At 41.7% G+C, this 23,962-nt stretch overlaps 1 protein-coding gene across 1 annotated transcript; it reads right to left on the reverse strand.

Moving 5' to 3' along the window:
- Positions 1 to 4,865: 4,865 nt before the first annotated feature.
- On the reverse strand, positions 4,866 to 23,258 carry LOC139453289 (uncharacterized). The gene is made up of 4 exons (XM_071234930.1): positions 23,171 to 23,258; positions 10,793 to 12,030; positions 8,867 to 8,957; positions 4,866 to 5,184 (listed from the first exon to the last, which is right to left on the reverse strand). Exons 1-4 carry the CDS (start codon positions 23,256 to 23,258, stop codon positions 4,949 to 4,951), a joined length of 1,653 nt encoding a protein of 550 aa, XP_071091031.1. The 3' UTR covers positions 4,866 to 4,948.
- Between the last annotated feature and the right edge of the window lie 704 nt (positions 23,259 to 23,962).

The raw sequence follows: 23,962 nt of genomic DNA on the forward strand, positions 1-23,962 counted from the left end.
CTCGTGTTAATTTCCCTCATGTATGCAACTGTTGTTTCTATTAATCCTCCACCTACTATATATATATCTTGCTTGACAACGGTATAATGATCTTTACAAAACGTCGCTTTGACAGTAATTAAAGAAGCTGTTCTGCACAAATTGTACTTAGTATGATATCAATTAAATATGGTGTCTTCGTGAGGGTAACAAACGGTCAAGTCGTACATCCAAGAGTCTCTAGACTTTATAAAGCATTTTCTATGACGTGAAATATTTATACATGGCAACACTGTATGCATATATAATCATTATCATTTACACAATATTTCAGCTCAATCACTGATTAATAAGCAGAGAAACATCAATTATTAGTTAGTGTGCCATGAAGCTCTCACAGTGTCAGCCTTCTTAGCTTTTGAGTTATCAATAGACTATTCTTAAATGTTTCCTTGAATTGAAAAATATTTTTTTATATTTCAAGTTTTCATATTTGCCAAATCCATGTCATTGACAGATCCAAATCACAATGTGGCCCTACACATCTTCAGAAAGTTTAGCCCTCTGCCAGTAGGCACTCGTCTTAAAAAGGTTTTAAAGGTTAAATATTTACTAAGTTTCGTTTTTAGATGGTAGCTTGTTCGTGTTTCTTGCAGAAACGAAACTGAAAACCATTGTGCAGCAGCACATCAAATGAACGTTCCAAATTCCTAGACCTTTATCGTGTCTGAGAATATATTTAGTCACGATGTTGTATTTCAATGCAATAAATAAAACTTTTTTCAGTTGTTGTGCCAAACACCCTACAGTTTCGGGATCATTCATTCAACCGCTTCGGAGAAGAAGACGGAAGCATGGACGACGAACAGAGTGCTAGACGAAGATCACGATGGACGGACGAACAACGCACCATGCCATAAGCTGATATGGACCGTTCAACGTCAATGCCAGAGAAACAGATTCCATTGGCGTAAACAAAATAGCAGTGATGACACCAACCATTTCATATCAATAATACAATATGAGTATAAGTGGACAAAGCATATTCCGAACAGAAGTACTGACTGGTCGAGATAATATGTATGTTTGGTAAACACCTTTACAATTGCTCTTCCCTGTCCATTGCTTGACACCAGGAAACGCCTTAATGCAGCATCCGTCAATGACCAATGTGTCGGAAGTCCCTCCATTAGAGGTCGAAGATTGATCAAGTCAGTAAGAACACAACTGGTATCAACCATGCACTATTCCAAGCGAAACACCATTGCATCCAAGTCTTTAAACTACAAAATATGTTCTGCAGAGTGTCAACTTTCAGAAACCGTATCTTATTCTCTGGTATTTCTATGTCTACACTCTTGATGTAAGGGTAATCGGATTTATGAGCGGAGACAGGCCTTTCACAATACATTAAACAGTAACAATATAATATATGTCATTCCATGTTTAACAAAAGCGTATTAACCATCAATTAAAGACCATAATAGGTTTTTCAATATGGCTACCATTAAAATCGAGTTCGAAAGTATGGACAATCATATCACTATTGAACTTCATTGGTTCAATGGTTTTACAGTGCCAGGAATCATATTTGCAGAGAAATTAGAAGCATTACCAAAGTGCAAAGGTCAAATATAGGTACATTTAAATGTTAATTTTAAACATCGCAAAAAACACAACTCCATTTTTGATTGCACATGTATCAAATTTCGGGTTCCGAGTGAAATCGACCAACGTTGAAAATGGCCACAGCGCAATTAGAGAAAACGGCCACTGCACAAGAGAATACGGCCAATAGGGTTTGTGAAAACGGCCAGTAGGGTTTGTGAAAACAGCCTCCGTATTTATCATAGAAAATGAAGTAACTAGATGGCCTTAAATTGGTTCTAATGGCATTCAGCGGTTTACTTTATATATTTTAGTTGACATTCAACATGACGTGTAATTTACATGACTGATTGGGTCACCATGTATTGTTGTGGTTCAATGTTCTCGCTTTCCAAAGTTCTCACATCACGTAATGGATACCTCACATATCAATCACAGGTCCATGGACAAGACTGCATGTGGTCGGTAGTTCATTGTAGTGTCGATGTTTGCCTATACCATTATCAAGCAGGAAGAGTATCATGAAACGTTTATTAAAAACAACCTATTTTCAGGATCTTCAATGTGTTTTATTGAAATGGAAGCTGGCACTTCAATGTTTGAGATATCGGGTACTGTCGTTGAAGCTAGACCCATCTTGAAGTCAGTTTTCAACGGTGGCCGTTGTTTTCAGTTTCCCAAAATTTCATGACATTACATGACCGTAGAACGAACAGCTTTCAGTATGGCCGAAGTGTTAAGGTCAAATGAAGTATGCGAAGTTTCATCTTCTTTAATCCGGTGTTTTCTGCCACATATTTGATCCACTTCTTATTATTGTAGCCCTAATCGTGTGCCTTTGAATATACTTTGAAGATTGTCAACCCAACTTGAGTGGTTACTTTCGGATTTCACAATTTAGTTCTGTACGAACATATTTCTGGGGAATCCTAGGAATCGCCTGGTAACAGGAGTAAATCATTTTCGAAGATTTGAACATTGACAAGTCGTATTAGAAAACAAGGTTCACATGAGACTCTTAATATAGCACAACCACATACTGAGCAATTCATTTTGGGTCGTTTCTTGAAGATCAAACAATCGCCCAATTTAAACCCTTTTACCCATGGCATTCTCCATTACAACAACACTTGTAAGTGTCAAATGCAACATTCCAGTCTATTAACTTTCATATCAACCTCTGAACCGTGACGATCGAGGTTAGAATTCAGCAACCCAGGCGTCTAACCGGATCAGGTGGTCAGGCTCGTTGACTTGGTTGATGCATGTCCTTGCATCCTAATTGCGTACATCGATGCGTATTGACTCGATTAATTACAAACCGCCGTCATATTAGCTGGAACGTTGTGTGCGAGTTAAACAACAATCAAATAATCAAAAACAAAATTAAAAACGTAGTGCATGACTCACGAGGACCTATTTTGCGACAACTTCGGCAACAGTGTTTGCCTAAATCACGATGTCTATTCAAAAAGCTAGCTACTAAGACACTTCTTGAAACAAAATACAACTACCTTACCCCTACGGTTCGAGTGTTAAATATATTTTATTTCCTCGTCAGATACAATTAAACAACAGAACAATCACCGGAATGTATAGAACTCGAAATATAGCGGTCATCAAACAAATTACACTGAATACATTATGAATTCAAGAATCAGCAAGCTCACTCTTTTTTTATGAACATTCGAATAAAAGACAAAAAAATGATTAATAAGATTAAAAATAAGTTAATATCTAATATGTCAACAGATTGTCACAACTTGTCAAAGCCTATTGCTGGAATATTGCTAAAAGCGGCGTAAAACCATACTCACTCACTCACTGAAATCCGAATTATACATTCTTCAACTTTGCAACAGCATTTAAAATATTTGTGTCTCCACAAGACTGTATGCCAAGAAGATGGACTTCAACTTTCCAATAGTAAATTTTCTCTTTATGCCGAGAAATATTCCGACTTTTGGGGTACAATCGAGCATGCTCTTTCTACAAAGATTTCAAAGAGCGTCATTCATCTCTTGTTCAGGAGTTGTTCGATCAAGGTTACAACATTCAAGGCCTCAGTAAAGCTTTCTAAAACATTTCTACACATGTGGAGGACATTTGCAAATTCGACGCATCAGTGACAAGAGTGCGTTTGTTTGTTTGTTGTTTGACGCCTCACTTAGCAATATTACAGCTATATGATGGCGGGCTGTAAATAATCGAGTCTGGACCAGACAATTCAGTGACTGCTGTCATGAGCATCTATCCACGCAACTGGGATACGATTACATGCATCAACCAGGTCAGCGAGCCTGACCACCCGATCCCGTTAGTCACTTCTTACGACAAGCATAGTCGCCTTTTAGGACAAGCATGGTTTGCTGAAGACCTATTCTACCCCGGATCTTGACGGATGCAGTGACAAGAGAGATGGCCGATGCAATTCCAAATTTTGACCATATGTTACTGTGGTTTCTCAGGTGAACAATTGCCTTGCCATTGCATGTGTTTATGACGGGTGCCACTGATGGGGCAGAAGACGTTCACCATTTCGCGAACACCTGGTATCATCACTATTAATTTTGATAGTGATTCATCACTATTTGATAGTGATTCATAAACATGGTCATGCTCATGAGATTTCTATTGAATATGGAAAGGGTTTTGTCGCTTTTTATTATTATCATAATCCGACAAACTAAAATACTTAAAGGGTGAATGAGAGGGTGTTTTGCAACAGTATTTCATATGTATATACAAGGGTGAGTCGCAAAGGTTATTATGTGTGAGTATGGTTTTATGCCTTTTTTATCAATATTCCAGCAATATCACGGCGGAGGGGATTGTACATATTGCACTCGTGGGCAATCGAACCCAGGTCTTCGCCGTGACGACCGAACGCTTAACCACTCGGCTATCACACCACCAAAGGCAATACTGACACGGACCATAGGCGTTCTTATAAGACGTGAAACCCACAGACTCAGGTATTGAAACATTATTAGAACGACTATATGATTCGAACCTGCGACCAGTCGATTGAGGCAGCGGAGGTACATAACTCTTAAGAGAATATCCTGGCCCTTAGAAGACTTGATACAGTAAACCACGGTTATAACGAACACACTTATAACGAACTGACGGATATAACGAACTTACTTTTCTAGACCCGCCTATCTGCTGTAGTTATGCTGTATATATGCTTATAACGAACTACGGTTATAACGAAGTAAAATTAGTTGTCCCTTTGAGTTCGTTATAACCGTAGTTTACTGTAGTTATTTTAATGAGAGTCTTCTCGACACTTAATGCAGAGAGTTTCCTTGTCGTACATGTTGTCATAGACCTCCAATTCGCTTTTATCCTGGTTCTGCTACTCCAAGAGATATTGTGTCCAGTCAGAACCTTTCAGCGAACACCCATCTCCCTTCATGATAATGTCACAATTGATTTCAGTTGGTGACGACACTTTCTTGAAGTTGACCCCAATACAGTCAGAATAGAGGAGACACGTCATCTGACATGCTTGTAAGTGGAGCGTTGTCCGGTGAAGTGATTTGTACGACAAGAACCGTTTTTCCTTTTTTGAAGTTACTTTCGTGATTTCCACTGAAAGATATAATATATGACAATGAGTAGTAATGCAGTACCCATTGTTACTTGAAGCATGGGCTACAACTGTTAAGAACACATAATAACCTCATATTTGTTCCTAGAAAAAGGACCGCCTCTGCGGTCTCGTGGTAGAGCGTGCGCCTGGAGAGCGGAAGGTCCGGGTTTCGATCCCTGGCCGCGCCATACTAAAAGACGTTGAAAGATTGTACTTGTTGTTACCCTGTCTGGCGCTCGGCATTAAGGGGCTAAAACAAGGATTGGTCGGCTCGGAGTCAGTATACTGTGTCTTAGTGGGGTATTCATGTTAAACTGCGGCATGGTATCTCAGTGAGCTAGCACTATAAATCAGCATCAGTCCGGACTAGTACAAGCAGCCACACACACACACACACACACACGTACATGCACGTCACTATATAAGTGCAATAATCATGGATGCGACGTTAAACCCCATTTCACCTCACCTCACCACCTAGAAAAAGACTTCGTGGCATATCGTTTGCTAAAATAGAAACAAAGGTGACACGATGGACAGAAGAGCCTGTTATCACTATCACCTGTGCGTCTGATATCAGAGGTAACATTTGTCGCTTTTTAGATTCATATATGGGTTTTATACAGATGTTGCGTCGAATGTACATGTCACAGTAACGGTCATGCACTAATTTGAAGGTTTGTTGTGAAAGATGATTTGGTTGGTTGGTTGATTGGTTGTTTAACGCCGCACTCAGCAATATTACAGTTATATGACGGCGGTCTGTAAATAATCGAGTCAGGACCAGACAATCCAGTGATTGACATCATGAGCATCGATCCACGCAAATGGGATACGGTGACATGCACCAACCAAGTCAGCGAGCCTGACCACCCTATCCCGCTAGTCACCTTTTACGGTATGGGTCCTCGCTTCTTGACTAACCACGGGATATATTGATATAGACGAATATTGTGTGAGATCTTTGAGTGAAAATTCGATGTCATTGTCTTATATTGCCTTTTGAATATTTTCCTTCAAGACACTTGTTTTAATATGCTTTATTATTTAACCCCATGGTAATAGTTTACATTATCATATAAATACAAGGTTTATTCCTAATGCAGGACATTTTTTACCATCCCCACTCGCGTGATAGCCTCTATGTACGTCTCCTTCAAGACAAACACAGTATCATGGGGAGCGGTACACTTATGAAACAGCATTTTGGTTATTTGCACTTTCAACTAGCGAGGATACAATATCAAAGGGCTCATATACTCATCCTTGTAAGCATTTCATTAAAGTGATGGAATCCCAATTAGTATATACGCAGCGTCATTATTGAAGGGTCAAGCAGATAATAAGAGTTAAAACGTCGCATTTTCAACTTCCAAGAGTGCAGTTGAGTTGCACTGGAATGAACTATTTCATTGATGGTCTTGTCATGTACTGCACGTGCATGGCCTAAACCATCGGTTGCATTCAGGCGTGTGTTTTGGAAAGCTCTTTCAATCCCCTTTAATCTTTCACTTTTCATTGTGTTTGATAGTCGTTGTGCATTTTTCTGTCAAAAAGCTACCAATCAGTGTGACATAGGCAGAAACATGTTCTTCAACTGTTATTTACATTGTCATACGACCTATTGACGCTTGTTCATGTGTGAGACCCTACATACCTTGTTTGTTTTGTTTGTTTGTTTGTATGTTTTTTAACGCCACACTCAGCGATATTCCAGCTGCATGACGGCGGTCTGTAAGTAATCGAGTCTGGAACAGACAATCCAATGATTGTCAGCGAGCCTGACCACCCGATCCCGTTTGTCGCCTCTTACCGTTAGACCTATCCTACCCCGGAATCTTCACGGGCCACATGGGGGCACGGGTGGTCCAGTCGTCTAAGGCGATTCGCTGTGCAGAGTTGCGTCCCTTGGGCACGTCAGAAACCTATGATTGTTGGTTCGAATCCCGGTTCGCCCCGATTATGTTTCTAGATTTGTCAGCACCATACCCGTGCTCGTGGGTTTCACCGAAGTGGTAAACGTCTGGGACCTGCATCACTTCGGGCTTTCCTCCCACATTAAGCTGACACGCCGCGATATAACTGGAATACTGTTAAAAGCGGCGTTAAACCCAACTCACTCACTCACGGGCCACATACCTTGTTAACCCTTCAAAAAATGACGCTGAATATTTGTTATTAACCTTAATTTTTATTGATTCTATTCATAACCACCAAGCTATAGTTAAAACTTAACCATTTGTAATATGGTGATGATTATTTCAATCGAAACGTTGTAATTACTGACACGGATAGACTCATTCGAACTTAGCACTAACATTCCTACGTTTCTTTTTATTAACTTCTTTCTCTTTTTCTATTCGTTTTATAAAAAATGAGGATCGGGGAGCGAGTAAAGACTATACTTGATAACATATATACAATACGATATGGTTGTTTGAGCATTTAGATCATATTGCACCGTCCTCGTGGCGGACTGACGTGCACCAACACACCTTTCCAACCTTCAGATTAAAGTTCAGAGTTAAATAACCTGCCCGATGGGTTCCATATTCATATAAGCGGAGTTAAATCTTCGGGTACAATCGCTCTACATTGTGGTATTACGTTGACCTCAATCCTACCATGACGACATCACAACTACAATGTAATTGGATTTTATTTTGTTTGTTGTTTAACGCCGCACTCACCAATATTCCAGCTAAATTGATCAACCAATGTATGGCCACTGTTCAGCTAGCTCAACTCAAAACGTTTTGTAATGCTCTTAAATTCTCTCAAAAAGCATTCTTATCCGTGAAGATCCGGGGTAGAATAGGTCTTCAGCAACCCATGCTTGCCATAAAATGCGACTATGCTTGTCGTAAGAGGCAACTAACGGGATCGGGTGGTCAGGCTCGCTGACTTGGTTGGTGCATGTCATCGATCCAAAGTGCGTGGATCGATGCACATGATGTCCATCACTGGATTGTCTGGTTCAGATTCGATTATTTACAGACCGCCGTCATATAGCTGGAATATTGCTGAGTGCGCCGTTAAACAACCAATCAACCAACCAACCAAATCATATTTCACAATAAACCTTCAAATTAGTGCATGACCGTTACTGTGACATTTACATTTGACACAACATCTGCATAAAACCCATTTGAATTAATAAATGCATGTCATTGTATCCCATTTGCGTGGATCGATGCACATGATATCAATCACTGGATTGTCTGGTCCAGACTTGATTATTTACAGACCGCCGTCATTTAGCTGTAATATTGCTGATTTTGGCGTAAAACAACAATCCGAACCAAATAAGATGCTTCTTTCTGTGAGTGAGTGCGTCGGGTTTAACGCCGCTTTTAACAGTATTCCAGTTATATCACGGTGTGTCAGCTTAATGTGGGAGGAAAGCCCGAAGATATACAGGCCTCAGACGTTTACCACTTCGGTGAAACCCACGAGCACGGGTATGGTGCTGACAAACCTAGAAACATAATCGGGACGAACCGGGATTCGAACCCACAATCATAGGTTTCTGACGTGCCCAAGGGATGAGAAACTGCACAGCGAATTGCTACTGGGCCACCTTGGCCACCTGGGCCACCGATCTCTTTCTGGACGTTGTTAGGAAAAGCTAGAATGAGTTGCATGCTGTATATTCAATCAAGTTATGGAGTTTTTCCTTACTTTGTGTTCCATTGGAGATGTAGTTTCCGGTCTGGCCTGTCCTTTCACAAAATGTCTTGTCTGATGAAAACTGTAGGTCAGATGTGTTTTGCTAAAGAACATAAATGAATACTTGTTCCATTAAACTACCTAAATGTAATATGTGTAACATGAAACATTGGTTAAATCAATCGATCGACCTTTTGTGTAACTCTTTAAAATACATCTCACCTTATTCAAATCTAAACAGAGAGTCAACGATTTCGAAGAACACGTGCTGAACCATCGGATAACTTAGGTCGCGATTGGTTTCGGCTTTATGTTATCATACAGCAAGACATTATCTCACATCAGAAGTGTAATAAATAATCCCTGTAGGCAAAACTATTGTTCAACTAAAATCTATAAGGACCATGTGCAAATTACACATTGAATGATACGGGGCTTTTATAAGTTCTAATTCATGATTCAAGATTGGTTGGTTGGTTTGTTGTTTAACGCCACACTTAGCAATATTCGGTGATTACGGCGGTCTGTAAATAATCGAGTCTGGACCTGACAATCATGAGCATCGATCCACGCAATTGGGATCGATGACATGCACCAACCGAGTCAGCGAGCCTGACCACCCGACCCCGTTAGTCGCCTCTCACGACAAACCATAGTTGCCTTTCATCGCAAGCATGGGTTGCTGAAGACCTGTTCTTCCCCGGATCTTCACGGGTGTCATGATTCATGAAGCCAATTTTCCATAAACCACCCGACCTGATATGGCTTGTATAATGCTAAGTGCGCCGTAAAACCCACTCACGCAAACATTATTTAAAACACTATATTTCTTATTGCGAATCTTTGTGGACACACTGAAAGATAATCAGGCATTAACATCATTGTTTGAGGTAAATAAGAATTTGAATAAAAAATAAATACATTAATTCACAAAACCGCTCATTATATATAGCTGCTACAGTAATTTAATTTATCAATGGTTGTAGAATGTTACATAATTAAGTTAAAAGTTAAGTCTACGATGCCATGACAGCCATTGCTTGTACCAGTGTTCCCTGGGGACAATGCCCACTGGATGGAAACACACACACTAGCTCGATGAAACACTTTTACTTATTGCAAAACCAACACTTAGCATTGTCAGGTGAGACGAGAAGCTTCATATTGATTAGTGTTTTATTAATTGATGTCGTTTTCTTTGTCTTCGTCAATATTAACTTGTATACAGAGTGCATGTTGCTACTTGTGTCTCAACGCTCTGTTTCTTAAAGAGGTCGTTCATGTTAAACATAGACACCAGAAACTTACCCCTTCTCTAAACATGGACACCAGAAGCTTACCCCTTCTCTAAACATAGACACAAGGAGCTCATCCGTTCTCTAAACATAGACACTAGAAGCTGACCCCTTCTCTAAACATAGGCACCTGAAGCTTACCCCTTCTCTAAACATAGACACCAGAAGCTCACCTTCTCTAAACATAGACACTAGAGGCTTACCCCTTCTCTAAACATAGCCATCAGAAGCTTACCCCTTCTCTAAACATAGACACCAGAAGCTGACCCCTTCTCTAAACATAGACACCAGAAGCTTACCCCTTCTCTAAACATAGACACCAGAAGCTCACCCCTTCTCTAAACATAGACACCAGAAGCTTACCCCTTCTCTAAACATAGACACTAGAAGCTTACCCCTTCTCTAAACATAGACACCAGAAGCTTACCCCTTCTCTAAACATAGACACCAGAAGCTTACCCCTTCTCTAAACATAGACACCAGAAGCTTACCCCTTCTCTAAACATAGACACTAGAAGCTCACCCCTTCTCTAAACATAGACACTAGAAGCTTACCCCTTTTCTAAACATAGACACCAGAAGTCCACCTCTTCTCTAAACACAGACACCAGAAGCCCACCCCTTCTCTAAACATACAACATACCTGGGGCGTATCAATGCCTTCTAAAGCTGATCCATAAGTTGCATCATCTCCGTAGCCCATCAGATATGCGTTAAAATACAACCCATTAGTGGTAGCTATGATCTGGGGTTGCGCAGTTTCCACAAGCGGCACGTATCCTCCCACATGATCTGTTCCGGAAATAGAGGACCAGACTGTTTCTGGGGGCAATGCCTGTCCGTTTAACACCATGCTGGCCTGTCCACTCGATTCTGTAGTTACTACCAGGTAATGCTTGAAATTAACATCACTTGATATCGAGGGTATAGAAAACTGAAATTTTGAGGTCTTGCTTGAGTTCACTGGATGCGCTATTATCATGTCGGTCTTTCTCGGTCCGCCATTTTGAAGAAAGATGGCAACGATTACTTCCGATGTTGCGACAACGATGTGAAAAGAGCCTCTTGAGAAAGAAACATCTTCAAAATCGCCTTCTTCAGTAAGCGTTATTGATTGGTCATTGTCAAAGCTTGCAATGGTGTTAGGAGATTTTGCGACAATACGAAAAGTGTCATTTCCGCCGATATCCGGCAATCCAAATACAATGTAGACTGAGCCAGCATCTCGTGTTGGCATGTGATCTAAATAAACATATCTGTTCGAAGGATTAATCGACATCGCCCCTGCTATTACTGTTATCACATGTGAACTCTCAATGGTTGTTCCAGTTAAATCTTCATCAATTTCCAATTTAATAGCAATACGGTGGCTCTGCTTACTAAACACTAGCTGTTGTCCGTTTATTATCCCTTTTGGTACATTTCCAAGAACGTTTGTAACATTAATTCCATCTCTGAAAGTGATGATTAGTTTCGTCAAGTCAAAGACCACACTTATGCCTATCAGAGATGACATAGGATCAGTGGCATTGCTATACGAGACGACAGTATACGTGAAAGGTAACTGAGTCGTCTCCCTTATTTGGTAAAATGTCCACTTGTCTCGGAAGAAGGCCCCAACGTCATCTGGCGTCACAACGCAAAAGACAAAACTACCCTTTCTTTGAGATCCTTGAGGCAGAATAACATTTTTGGGCAATTGTAAGCTAGCTGTTTCATTTGGGACGATGTTTTGATAGATCTTGCCAGGTTTAGCGTTCACCCACGCGTCCGTGGTCGTAGCTTCAGATGACGTAATGTAGAGATGTCCGGCGTCCTCATTTCCATCTTCTATCTCAGGTACCATCGCCATGTAGGCCTTCGTCCACACGGAAGGACCGTCTAAAACAGAAAATATGACAGCTACGAGGAAGAACGAAATGTTTTTTGGATGAAAATGCCAGCGTGGGGAAACAGAACATTCTCATGCCAAACGTCTTCCCTTATCAGTGTGACACGCCGTGATGTAACTGAAAGCGGCGTCCAACTCACTCACGCTTTTAAGAGTCCGTTATTCATAGGCCAGAGCACCACCGTCTTTGGTCTGTAACACTTGAGGGGCGGCGGGGTAGCCTGGTGTTTGAAGCGTTCGTTCGTCACGCTTTCGATTGTACATGAGTACAATGTGTTAAGCCCATTTCTGGTGTCCCCCGCTGTCATATTGCTGGAATATTGCTGAAAGCGGCGTCAAACCATACTCACTTACTGACTTTTACACTTGAAGGTCAGGCTATTCGACAACAACATGCATGTAGCTTTCGCACATTCTTTCATAATACACGTAAAAAATAACCAGTTCATCCAACTATTATTGAATATTGTTCCACCCAGCAAAGGTCAGGCAAACCAAGGGTTGATAGCAAGAGCAACAGTGTTTGCGATTGGGGCACAATGACCTTTCAGCTGCATATTTGGGGCGGTCGGGTAGCCTAGTGGTCAAAGCGTTTGCTCGTCACGCCGAAGACCCGGGTTCGATTCCCGACATGGATACAATGTGTGAAGCCCATTTCTGGTGTCCCCCGCCGTGATATTGCTGGAATATTGCTCAAAGCGGCGTAAAACCATACTCACTCACTCAGCTGCATATTTGAACTACCCGAACTTTATTTGCTGTATATTACGATAACAACCATGAGCTGGATGGGGCTAAGGCAGCAATATTCCAGCTACTCGTACGTGACGGCGATCCGTAAGTCATTGAGTCTGTACCAGACAATCCAGTGACTGACATCAAGAGCATCACTCTACACTATTGGGAAACAATGACATGACGCATCCCCTCCCCCCTCCCGTTAGTCGCCTCTTACGAGGATAGCCTTGTCAAAGGATATTCATAGTCATGTAGTCATTTAAATGTTTGCTCGTCACGTCGAAGGCCCGGGTTCAATTTCCCGGAAGGGTAGGTTGTGTAAAGTCCATTTCTGGTGTCCCCCGCCGTGATATTGATGGAATATTACTTTCGACTACTGTGGTAGTAATATTGCATCTGACAAGTATTTACACATGTAACGAGGATATAGCCACATGTTGTCTTTTCACTTTCTTATATTTTGAAAGTGACGCATGTCCTTACCCATCAAGCTACACAGTTCATGTCGAAGCTCTTTTAAACAGAAACCAGGAGCAAGTCGCAATGACCAATATCAATTTTAAAGAACTTTAAGGAGCTCAGAGATGTGACGTTGCTTTGAACTGTATATTACGGCATGGAAGTTTGGTATGGAAGATTGCCCCGTTGAAGACGTCGACCACGGTGGATAAACCCGCACAGGTGAGCACTTAGTCAGGTACATGTATGTTGCTCATACGCAAATTGTAGATTATATTCGAACCCACGATTAGCGGATCCTGTCAAGGCCAAAGAATACACAGCGAATTGAGTCGCCTATGAGCAATTAACTATCATGTTCTCTGTTTTCATAAAGCAGCTTATTTTTTTAGAAAATCTAATTCTTATATAATATAAAACCGTTCCCGATTATGATTGATGGACAGTATCAAATATATAGCAAATACAGATTGCGAAATGGTTTCTAGACATCAAAGCAGATGTGGTAATTCATTGTGGACAGAGCACTCAAGGAAATTACGTTTTGCAAAAGTTATGAATTCAAATTGATTATTAACAATTCAAAACCTCAAAGCCAGAGAATAACCAGTCTCGATTATCTAACGAAGTAGATTGCATAGGACGTAAAAGGCAAAATGGTGACGAAAATTACATGAATGGGTCACTGAAAAGCAGAGTAAAGAGTAAGCCTGTCCCTCGTTAACGGTAGCACTCGCCACTCACACTGCACAAACAGTTGTTTTTTCTTCTTCTTGCCTAACGTCACACGCAGCTTTCCTTCCGCCCTATGACAAAAAAATAGTTAAAAAGAAAAAAATTCTTACACACCTGTGGGTGAAAACCCCATTTGAGATAACTACTATCAAATATATGTGTGAGATCGAATTCCAGGCCCGTGATTGGCTACTACATGGTGATGCCCCGAGGTCAGATGATGACGGACTACTTTCCTGAACAACAGGACCGTGTAATTAATAATGGAAATACACAAACTCGTCCATGTCTGCGAGTTTGTTTGCTATTATTATCAGTTACATTATCTGTCGTTATGTCAACATTATCGTTTTTTTCAGAGTTAACCCCCCCCCCCCCCGGATGCCACAGCGACACGTGTGTTTCCTCTTCAACACTCACTTCCAAGTCGAATAAAATTCAAACACATCACGCAAACTAATACAAAGCACAGTTTTGAATTCCCCCTTCTGTTTATCATTTACTGTCATTTTAGGCAAAGCAAATTTACTGTAAGTGACTTCTGAAAATCTTTTATTTTACACTGTGTAGCATTTTTAGAGGTACTTTCGTCTAATTGTTGCAAACATTGGCTCGATCACGCGTTTGAGAATATTCATGGGAAATTATCGTTGCGCTAATTATGGAAATACACACATATACATTACAATGATGTGGTAAATTCAACAGAAGCCGTAAAGGTTTCCGTCCTGTGTGACACCATGACTGACGCTAAATCACGCACAACGATGACGGTAGTTATCTGCATTTCTGACTAATTCTCTTTGTTACATGGGAAAACATGGTAAACACATAACAGTATGCAGATTGTCAGAATGTTTCTGATTACAGTGAACACGCCATTTTGTAAAAGTCGGTCACCGGTAGTGATATCATACGGAAGTAAACATTGTTGTACATATTTGGTAATTTCTTTGAGGTGTAAACTTTCAACTTGGCACCCAGCGTGTTCTTTGTTTTTGTCTTGTTTGTATTCTCATCATCGCTCTGATAAACAAGATGATTTGACGGAAACCTTTTTGTGTAGGGTCACATTATTTATGAGTAGTAAGCAGCGCAAAGGATGACGTCACTTATGACAGTGGTGTTATGTATTAATGCGCTACAGCAATCATGAGAATAGACAAAATGCATCGGTTCGATGCTAAAAAAGTGCGATTTTAGGGTGTGTAAGAAACAGATTACTGCACTCGCGCCTGTCAGATACCATTGATCTTACAACTCGTTGTTACAAAGCGTATCTAACTCGCTTTCGCTCGTTAGATACGTTTTGAAACAACTCGTTGTAAGATCAATGGTATCTGACTGGCACTCGTGTAGTAATCTCTATGTTTTTCAAAGTTTATGTTATATCTTGGTGCTATGCATTGCACTGTACTTTGTAATGCACTCCATACTCAGCACACAACACTTTGCACACAAGGGTCGTAGAGTGCTCTTCTTATCCACAAGATGAAACCAAAGTGCTGCAAAGTTCCTGTCATCATTGTTGGAATGGTTCAAGGCACTAATGTCATCCGAAGACAAATAATGAAATATAATCAGAACCATTGATCATTTATGCTAGGATCGGTTGAACGGTCTTTCCGGTATAAAATGTTACTTGAGTGTTTGTACTTTGAATTACTTTGTATATCGAGGTTGTCAAAGAAGTCATTACTCTCGTTACTGTATTTTGTAAATGTATCGTTGAACTGATGCGGTTCTTCATTCTTTTAACGCTTTCATTTTATCCATGGTTATTTATTAAAGTTTGAACGCTAGCAAACAATGGCATGAAAACAACTGCCTGGTCGATTGGGTTTATGCAAGATCACTTCATGTAAGTACCCATATGTTACGGCTCCATAACAAACACAATAGCAAAGTTTTTTTATGCCCTGCTGACATGATGAAAATAACATCATTTGTGACATTTGGTATATTAAAAAAATCAAATCAACAAACCATGACGGAGGGAAGCATGTCATTTTTGCGAATACCCTGCCGCTGTTATAGGTTTGTCAATAATCTCTATGTTAGTCTTCAGTCACAGACAAACAATAAAGAATATCCATCAGAAGTCTTTGTTTTGTTTTTTGTTCATCATTTGTTGTCATACTAATATCATGTGACGGAAAAATCCCATTGCGCATGCGCACCGGAATTTTATTTTCTCTTGCTTTCATCTTAAGTTGATCTCGTTCAGTTGATCTCGTGCATTTGAAGTGTCGATTTGTGAAAAACAATAACTATTCATGTGAATTTTTATTTCATTTTAAAAGGTTTATAGGATGTCAGATTGAAACGTTTAGTAGTACCATTTATTTCAGCAGACAGTTCCAAAGAGGAGGCTTACAACAAGCATTTATTCTTGAGAAAAACCTACGCGACCATTTGTACACACGTAGGTGAAAAAAAATGCACATTTGTTAACAATTACACTCTTAAAAAAAAGAAACGTACACGTAGATTTTTAGTAAATCTATTGTACCTTATAAAGTCGATATATTTGATTTAATATCATAGATACAAATACGAAATTTTGGAACTCGATAGTCACATGTTGTCGTTGTACAATGGCATTGAAAACTGTTCATTGTCATGTCATATAAGGCCACAAGGTTGCGCTGAACTCAGTATCTCGTGTGACCGCACCGGGCAGCAATCACGGCTCTGCATCTCCTTGGCATTGACTGGATAGGGGTACGAATTCTGTCCTGCGGAATTCTGCGGCCAGTTGTGGGAGTGTCTGTGGTGTGTTCTGACCTTGACGTACACGTCGATCGAATTCCTCCCAGAGGTGTTCGATTGGGTTGAGATCTGGAGATCTCGACAGCCAGGGCAAGCCGTTGATGTTGGCATTATGAAGGTACGAGCAGTGTGCGGTAGTGCGTTGTCCTGTTGAAACAGCTCCCTCTGGCGGTCAATGATTGGAAGAAGGTGATGTTGAAGAATTTGGTTCATTTAGCGATTTGCCGTCAAATTTCCCTGAACCTCAACCAAGTCAGATCTCGTGGTGTCGGATATGTCCTGCAGTCTCCACAGCTGTGGCATTGCGATGGCGTACGTAGAACAGTCGAATGTAGCAATCCTGTGCAGGGGGGGGGGGGGGGGGGGGTAACACTTGGTCGGCCGGTTCTCGGACGGTCTGCAGTGGAACTGAACTGTGTGTATCGCTCCCAGAGGCGGCAAATGGTGCTGTGGTGGACGTTGAAATGGCGTGCAACAAAAGACTGCGTTGAGTCTCGGCATTTTCGAACTTGAAAATGTTCACAATTGAATGACAAGTTATTGGCTTGCTTTTTTCTAGCCACAACCACGAGTTACGAATGCCATAACTTGCATGTGCATTTTGCTTTACTGTTTTCCTCCATGACATTTTTTAACAATTGTGAAAACAATTCCGTTTAAGACATTGCAAATCGACAATGGCAGCGTTTTGAGGCACCGTTTGTCGAATATCAGGCCACCAACATTTTCCAGTAACATATATTCAATTTATATACCGGGTGGTTGTTAAGTCAGGTTCCAATAACTACATACTATCTGTGCGTTTCTTTTTTGGAAGAGTTTTTTTTTATATCCCAGTTATTTCTACGGTTTCCTTGTCTCCCTCTCTGCAACATAAAAAAACGCCCTGACTTGCAAGGAGGCAGTGGTTCTGTCTTTCAAACTACATATGTATGTCTGTCAAATTATGTCAAGCTGATCTAATCAAAACTTATCAGTAATAAGTTATGCATCTGGAGCATATGTATTTTTTCAGTAGTAATGTCAATAAAGTTGTAAACCAGCTATGTCAGACACTCAAGTGGTCAACAAGCCAAGTCTGGCGCTCAAGCGGTAAACCAGTCAAGTCAGACCCCAAAGTGGTAAACCAGCCAAGTATGGCGCTCAAGTTTTAAACCAGCCAAGTCACACACCCCAAGTGATATACCAGCCAAGTCAGACCCTCGAGTAGTAAACCAGCCAAGTCACACCCCAAGTGGTAAACCAGCCAAGTATGGCGCTCAAATGTTAAACCAGCCAAGTCACACACCCCAAGTGGTAAACCAGCCAAATCAGACGCTCAAGTGGTAAACCAGCCAAGTCACACACCCAAGTGGTCAACCAGCCAAGTCACACTCTCAAGTGGTAAACCAGCCAAGTCACACGCTCAAGTGGTAAACCAGCCAAGTCACACGCTCAAGTGGTACACCAGCCAAGTATGGCGCTCAAGTGTTAAACCAGCCAAGTCACACACCCCAAGTGGTAAACCAGCCAAGTCAGACCTCGAGTAGTAAACCAGCCAAGTCACATGCTCAAGTGGTAAACCAGCCAAGTCACACTCTCAAGTGGTAAACCAGCCAAGTCACACGCTCAAGTGGTAAACCAGCCAAGTATGGCGCTCAAGTGATATACCAGCCAAGTCAGACCCTCGAGTAGTAAACCAGCCAAGTCACACCCCAAGTGGTAAACCAGCCAAGTATTGCGCTCAAATGTTAAACCAGCCAAGTCACACACCCCAAGTGGTAAACCAGCCAAATCAGACGCTCAAGTGGTAAACCAGCCAAGTCACACACCCAAGTGGTCAACCAGCCAAGTCACACTCTCAAGTGGTAAACCAGCCAAGTCACACGCTCAAGTGGTAAACCAGCCAAGTCACACGCTCAAGTGGTAAACCAGCCAAGTCACACTCTCAAGTGGTAAACCAGCCAAGTCACACGCTCAAGTGGTAAACCAGCCAAGTATGGCGCTCAAGTGTTAAACCAGCCAAGTCACACACCCCAAGTGGTAAACCAGCCAAGTCAGACCCTCGAGTAGTAAACCAGCCAAGTCACATGCTCAAGTGGTAAACCAGCCAAGTCACACGCTCAAGTGGTAAACCAGCCAAGTCACACTCTCAAGTGGTAAACCAGCCAAGTCAGACGCCCAAGTGGTAAACCAGCCAAGTATGGCGCTCAAGTGTTAAACCAGCCAAGTCACACACCCCAAGTGGTAAACCAGCCAAATCAGACGCTCAAGCGGTAAACCAGCCAAGTCACACGCTCAAGTGGTAAACCAGCCAAGTATGGCGCTCAAGTGGTAAACCAGCCAATTCACACGCTCAAGTGTTAAACCAGCCAAGTCACACACCCCAAGTGGTAAACCAGCCAAGTCAGACGCCCAAGTGGTAAACCAGCCAAGTATGGCGCTCAAGTGTTAAACCAGCCAAGTCACACACCCCAAGTGGTAAACCAGCCAAGTCAGACCCTCGAGTAGTAAACCAGCCAAGTCACATGCTCAAGTGGTAAACCAGCCAAGTCACACACCCCAAGTGGTAAACCAGCCAAATCAGACGCTCAAGCGGTAAACCAGCCAAGTCACACGCTCAAGTGGTAAACCAGCCAAGTATGGCGCTCAAGTGGTAAACCAGCCAAGTCACACACCCCAAGTGGTAAACCAGCCAAGTCAGACGCCCAAGTGGTAAACCAGCCAAGTATGGCGCTCTAGTGTTAAACCAGCCAAGTCACACACCCCAAGTGGTAAACCAGCCAAATCAGACGCTCAAGCGGTAAACCAGCCAAGTCACACGCTCAAGTGGTAAACCAGCCAAGTATGGCGCTCAAGTGGTAAACCAGCCAATTCACACGCTCAAGTGTTAAACCAGCCAAGTCACACACCCCAAGTGGTAAACCAGCCAAGTCAGACCCCCAAGTGGTCAACCAGCCAAGTCACACGCTCAAGTGGTAAACCAGCCAAGTATGGCGCTCAAGTGGTAAACCAGCCAAGTATGGCGCTCAAGTGGTAAACCAGCCAATTCACACGCTCAAGTGGTAAACCAGCCAAGTCAGACGCCCAAGCGGTAAACCAGCCAAGTCAGACCCCCAAGTGGTCAACCAGCTAAGTCACACGCTCAAGTGGTAAACCAGCCAAGTCAGACGCTCAAGTGGTAAACCAGCCAAGTATGGGGCTCAAGCGGTAAACCAGCCAAGTCAGACCCCCAAACGGTAAACCAGCCAAGTCCGACCACAAGTGGTAAACCAGCCAAGTCAGACCCCCAAGTGGTAAACCAGCCAAGTCACACCCCCAAGTGGTAAACCAGCCAAGTCAGACGCTCAAGTGGTAAACCAGCCAAGTCAGACCCACAAGCGGTAAACCAGCCAAGTCAGAGCTTCAAGTGGTTATGGATTTGAATACCTGTTCTCCGACGCAAGCCGATGATGTAGCCCTTGTTTCATCGAGAGTGTCAGCATTGAAATTAATGTTGAAAACGGCTGAGGACTACAGCTGTGACTGGCGATACATATTGTCATCTTCCAAAAGTGAGATTGTATCATTCCCCTGCCGCAAGGGGACTCAACACATATTTGAACTGAAGCAGTACAGTGAACCCATTCCATGGACGAACACCATCAGACATGTTGGTTTGGTACTCTCTGGCAACATGTCATCCCTTGAACATGTTACTCAAGCTTCAGTCAACCTGAGGTCAGGGGTAAGAACGCTGATTTCACGAGGTTTTCATCCTAGGTTCCTGAATCCTATAACCAGCTTGATTGTGGTAAATAATATGTACCTCCCAAAGACTCTGTATGGATCAGAACTGTGGTCAACTCTATCGAAGGTAGAATTGCTGATGCTGGAGAGTGTGTTCAGATATGTCATAAAATCTATCCAAGACCTGCCGCGACTGACCCGTACTGATGTCTGCTTGAGTCTTCTTGGTGTTCTACCCATTGAATACCATATAGATCAAAGAAAGTTGTATTTCCTGGAGCGCATCATCAACACGAACCCGAAGTTCCTGCCTCATCAGCTGTTCATGACCAGACTGATGTGTTACATTCACCAACTGACAACCTCATCATCAGGATTTGTTCCAGACGTCATCAGATTGTTATCCAAATACAATCTCATGGATCCTCTGCTGCCGTTCCTGCGGAATGGTATCTTCATAGGGAAACAGAGATGGAAACGATTAGTGAGTAAAGCACTAAAATCTCACCACGTCTCAGCCTGGAGGCAGAGACTTGCTGCTGATCCAGAACTCCAGATGTTTAGTCGAATCCATCGACTATATGATGTCCATCCAGCCTGGCAGATCTCCTTAGACGACCCAACTCTGAGACTGAACTCTAACTTTGTGATAAGGACGTGTGCCACCGCAAAGGACATGTGTGATAAAGGACTGTGCCACAAATGTGGTCTTGTGTATCGTGATCCAGTGACACATGCAGTTGTTGAGTGCGAATGTACGTGTAATATTCGGGATCAGCTCTGAACGGAGTTGATCAATATCGGTGATGTCGACTTTAGCTGCTACCTGCATGGTATGGACTCAGCAAAGCTCACTGAATGCATGTTGTCTTGTAGAACAGATTACAGACTATGTGACAAAGATGCTGATGACTTTGCACGAGTGTGTGTTAAATATGTCAAGCCAATGTTTAAAATGGTGTTCAACTAACTCTCAATACATCAGCATTACCATTCTGCATATTTAATGCAAAATAATATGTTGTTCTGATAAATGTTCATCTATTAGTTTCTGCTTTTTTTGTACTCTTCTTTATGGAGGAATGTAAGGTTATATATATGGCGCTCAAGCGGTAAACCAGCCAAGTCAGACCACCAAATGGTAAACCAGCCAAGTCAGACCCCCAAGTAGTAAACCAGCCAAGTCAGACGCCCAAGTAGTAAACCAGCCAAGTCAGACGCTCAAGCGGTAAACCAGCCAAGTCACACCTCCAAGTGGTAAACCAGCCACAGCCAGACGCTCAGGAGGTAATCCAGCCAAGTCAGATACTCAAGTGGTAAACCAGCCAAGTCAGATACTCAAATGGTAAACCAGGCAAGTCTGGCGCTCAAGTGGGTGATGTCACCGCTGGGAACGTTTACGTCTATGCAGGACTTGAAATTGTAAAGACCACATGAAAGTGTAAGTGACTATTTCAACAATAAAACGCACTTCCCAACCCTGTTTTAATGTCTCAATGACAAATTGTATATTTCGTACGATGTTTCTCTGTAAACTAGGCAATTTGAAAACAAACGTGTACATTACTAACTTGTCCACTTGGGTAACAGAAATGAGTTTGAGATACTGTACCCGATTTGAGAATCAAACCCAAGGCTGCGTGGTTACGAGTAAACGCTTTAACAACTAGGCTACCCCCAGTCACCATATCACAGTGAACCATTAGTGAACAATGTTGTTAAAAGCCGCACTCAGCAATATTCCAGTTGTATGACGTCGATCAGTAAATAATCGAGTCTTGACCAGACAATCCAGTGATTGACATGAGCATCGTAATTGGGATATGATGATATGCATAAACTAAGTCAACGAGCCTGAACACCCGATCCCGTTAGTCTCCTCTAGCGGCAAGCATGGATTGCTGAACACCAACAATTATTCTAACCCGCATCTTCACGAATTTTGCACGATTATTGACACGTGATAGCAAAATGTATAGAATAATGTCCAATCATAAATATGTGTCCTTTAACATTATCATTGCATTTGTATATGACGGTAGAAAGGAATATTTTCTTCAGATGGCGATAGCATTATGGCCTGTTTTGCATAAGATTCTGACAGTGGCATTGTGAAGAAAACCTTCTTGCAGCTTTTGGCGATAAATTTAGTTCAGGCAAAATAAGAATGGTCACACTGTTTATCTGGGAAATTCTAAAGAAACGTTCTACTTCAACCTGATAGACTTCGATGACAAAATACAAGTGCAGATTCGTCAACTCACTGTACTCATTGTGGACTTTATCTTGCTGGATTGAAAATTACTTTAAATGACCAGTTAATAACAAAATCGGTGTCATGAAAATACGTATCCGACGAGCTCGTTGACAAGATAGTACCCTCATTCCACGCAAATGCATAAAACAATGATAACACATTCAGCTCAAGAGCAAACAAGCGCACAGTTCAAATATCAAAACAATTAGTTAAATAACATACATAAAGTTAATTAAGAACATCTGGTTGTAAGAATCATCTGGATGTCAGTGCATCCCCTGAAAGCTATTAATTACACTCAAAATTATACATCACGTCAATAGTCATTTACAAGATATCAGTAATATTCACAATGATCAATTTGTCATGGGAAAAAAACAAATATTACATAAAGTTCAAGCATAACATTCAATAGAGGTTTACAGAAAAAGTGAAAAAGAAGAGAAAAGTGAACTTCTTACCTGAAGTAAATGTCATTCCAGATTCAGCGTTTCTCAATTTGGAAATAAAAACAAAGCAACGGAACAGAGAGATGAAAACATAGAGCATTTTGAAATAGCTGTTTTTACTCTGAACGAGGCTCACGAATGAGGCTATTTCATTTGCACAGTGTCACGTACTGTGTGATGACTCCGCTCTCAATCGCCAAGCTTGACTGCATTTTTACAATATTGTGCTCCTTTGAGCTAAGACGATGATGTATCGCCTGACTGGCCCATATGAAAGGGGTAACGTCACTACCGTATAGTAATTGCTTGGTACTGGAATGGATGGTCTCTGTATGGCCTGTCCATTAAAACAACTCTTACATAGACATGGCAACGAATGTAATACGATAAATGTATTTACATTATCAGATGAGGCATTGTGATGGTAACACATACAATTACTTTCAGACTATCCCAGGAAATAAAATCGTTGGCTTAGTAAATACGTGCTACATAGCATGACAACGTTCCAGCGTTTGTTGTTGTTTGGTTGGTTGGTTAACATGCACATAACTCAGCACCATTCTAGCCGCATGAAGTAATGATCGAGTGTGTACCAGACAAAGTAATGGTTGGTATTATTATAAAAGGTCGACGTTGTTAACGTTGGGACACGATGTGATGCAATCAACCACGTCACCGAGCCTGACCACGTGGTCAATTACACACAACAGTACTCAGAGACAAACGATTAGTTGGAGCAATGTGTAAATTTCGAATATCTCTTCACAACTTTCTAGTCAGCATTATTCGCAAAAGGTCATG

The sequence above is a fragment of the Haliotis cracherodii genome, unplaced genomic scaffold (assembly GCF_022045235.1).
Source record: "Haliotis cracherodii isolate W230 unplaced genomic scaffold, xgHalCrac1.p SCAF_9, whole genome shotgun sequence".
Classification (NCBI taxonomy): Eukaryota; Metazoa; Mollusca; class Gastropoda; order Lepetellida; family Haliotidae; genus Haliotis; species Haliotis cracherodii.

Coding starts and splice junctions, on each gene's coding strand:
- LOC139453289 (XM_071234930.1), bottom strand. CDS start 23,258: ATGCTCTATGTTTTCATCTCTCTGTTCCGTTGCTTTGTTTTTATTTCC. Junction 12,031..23,170: donor TGGAATGACATTTACTTCAG/GTAAGAAGTTCA, acceptor TTTCTGTTTTAG/ACGGTCCTTCCGTGTGGACG. Junction 8,958..10,792: donor AAGGCATTGATACGCCCCAG/GTATGTTGTATG, acceptor TATGTTCTTTAG/CAAAACACATCTGACCTACA.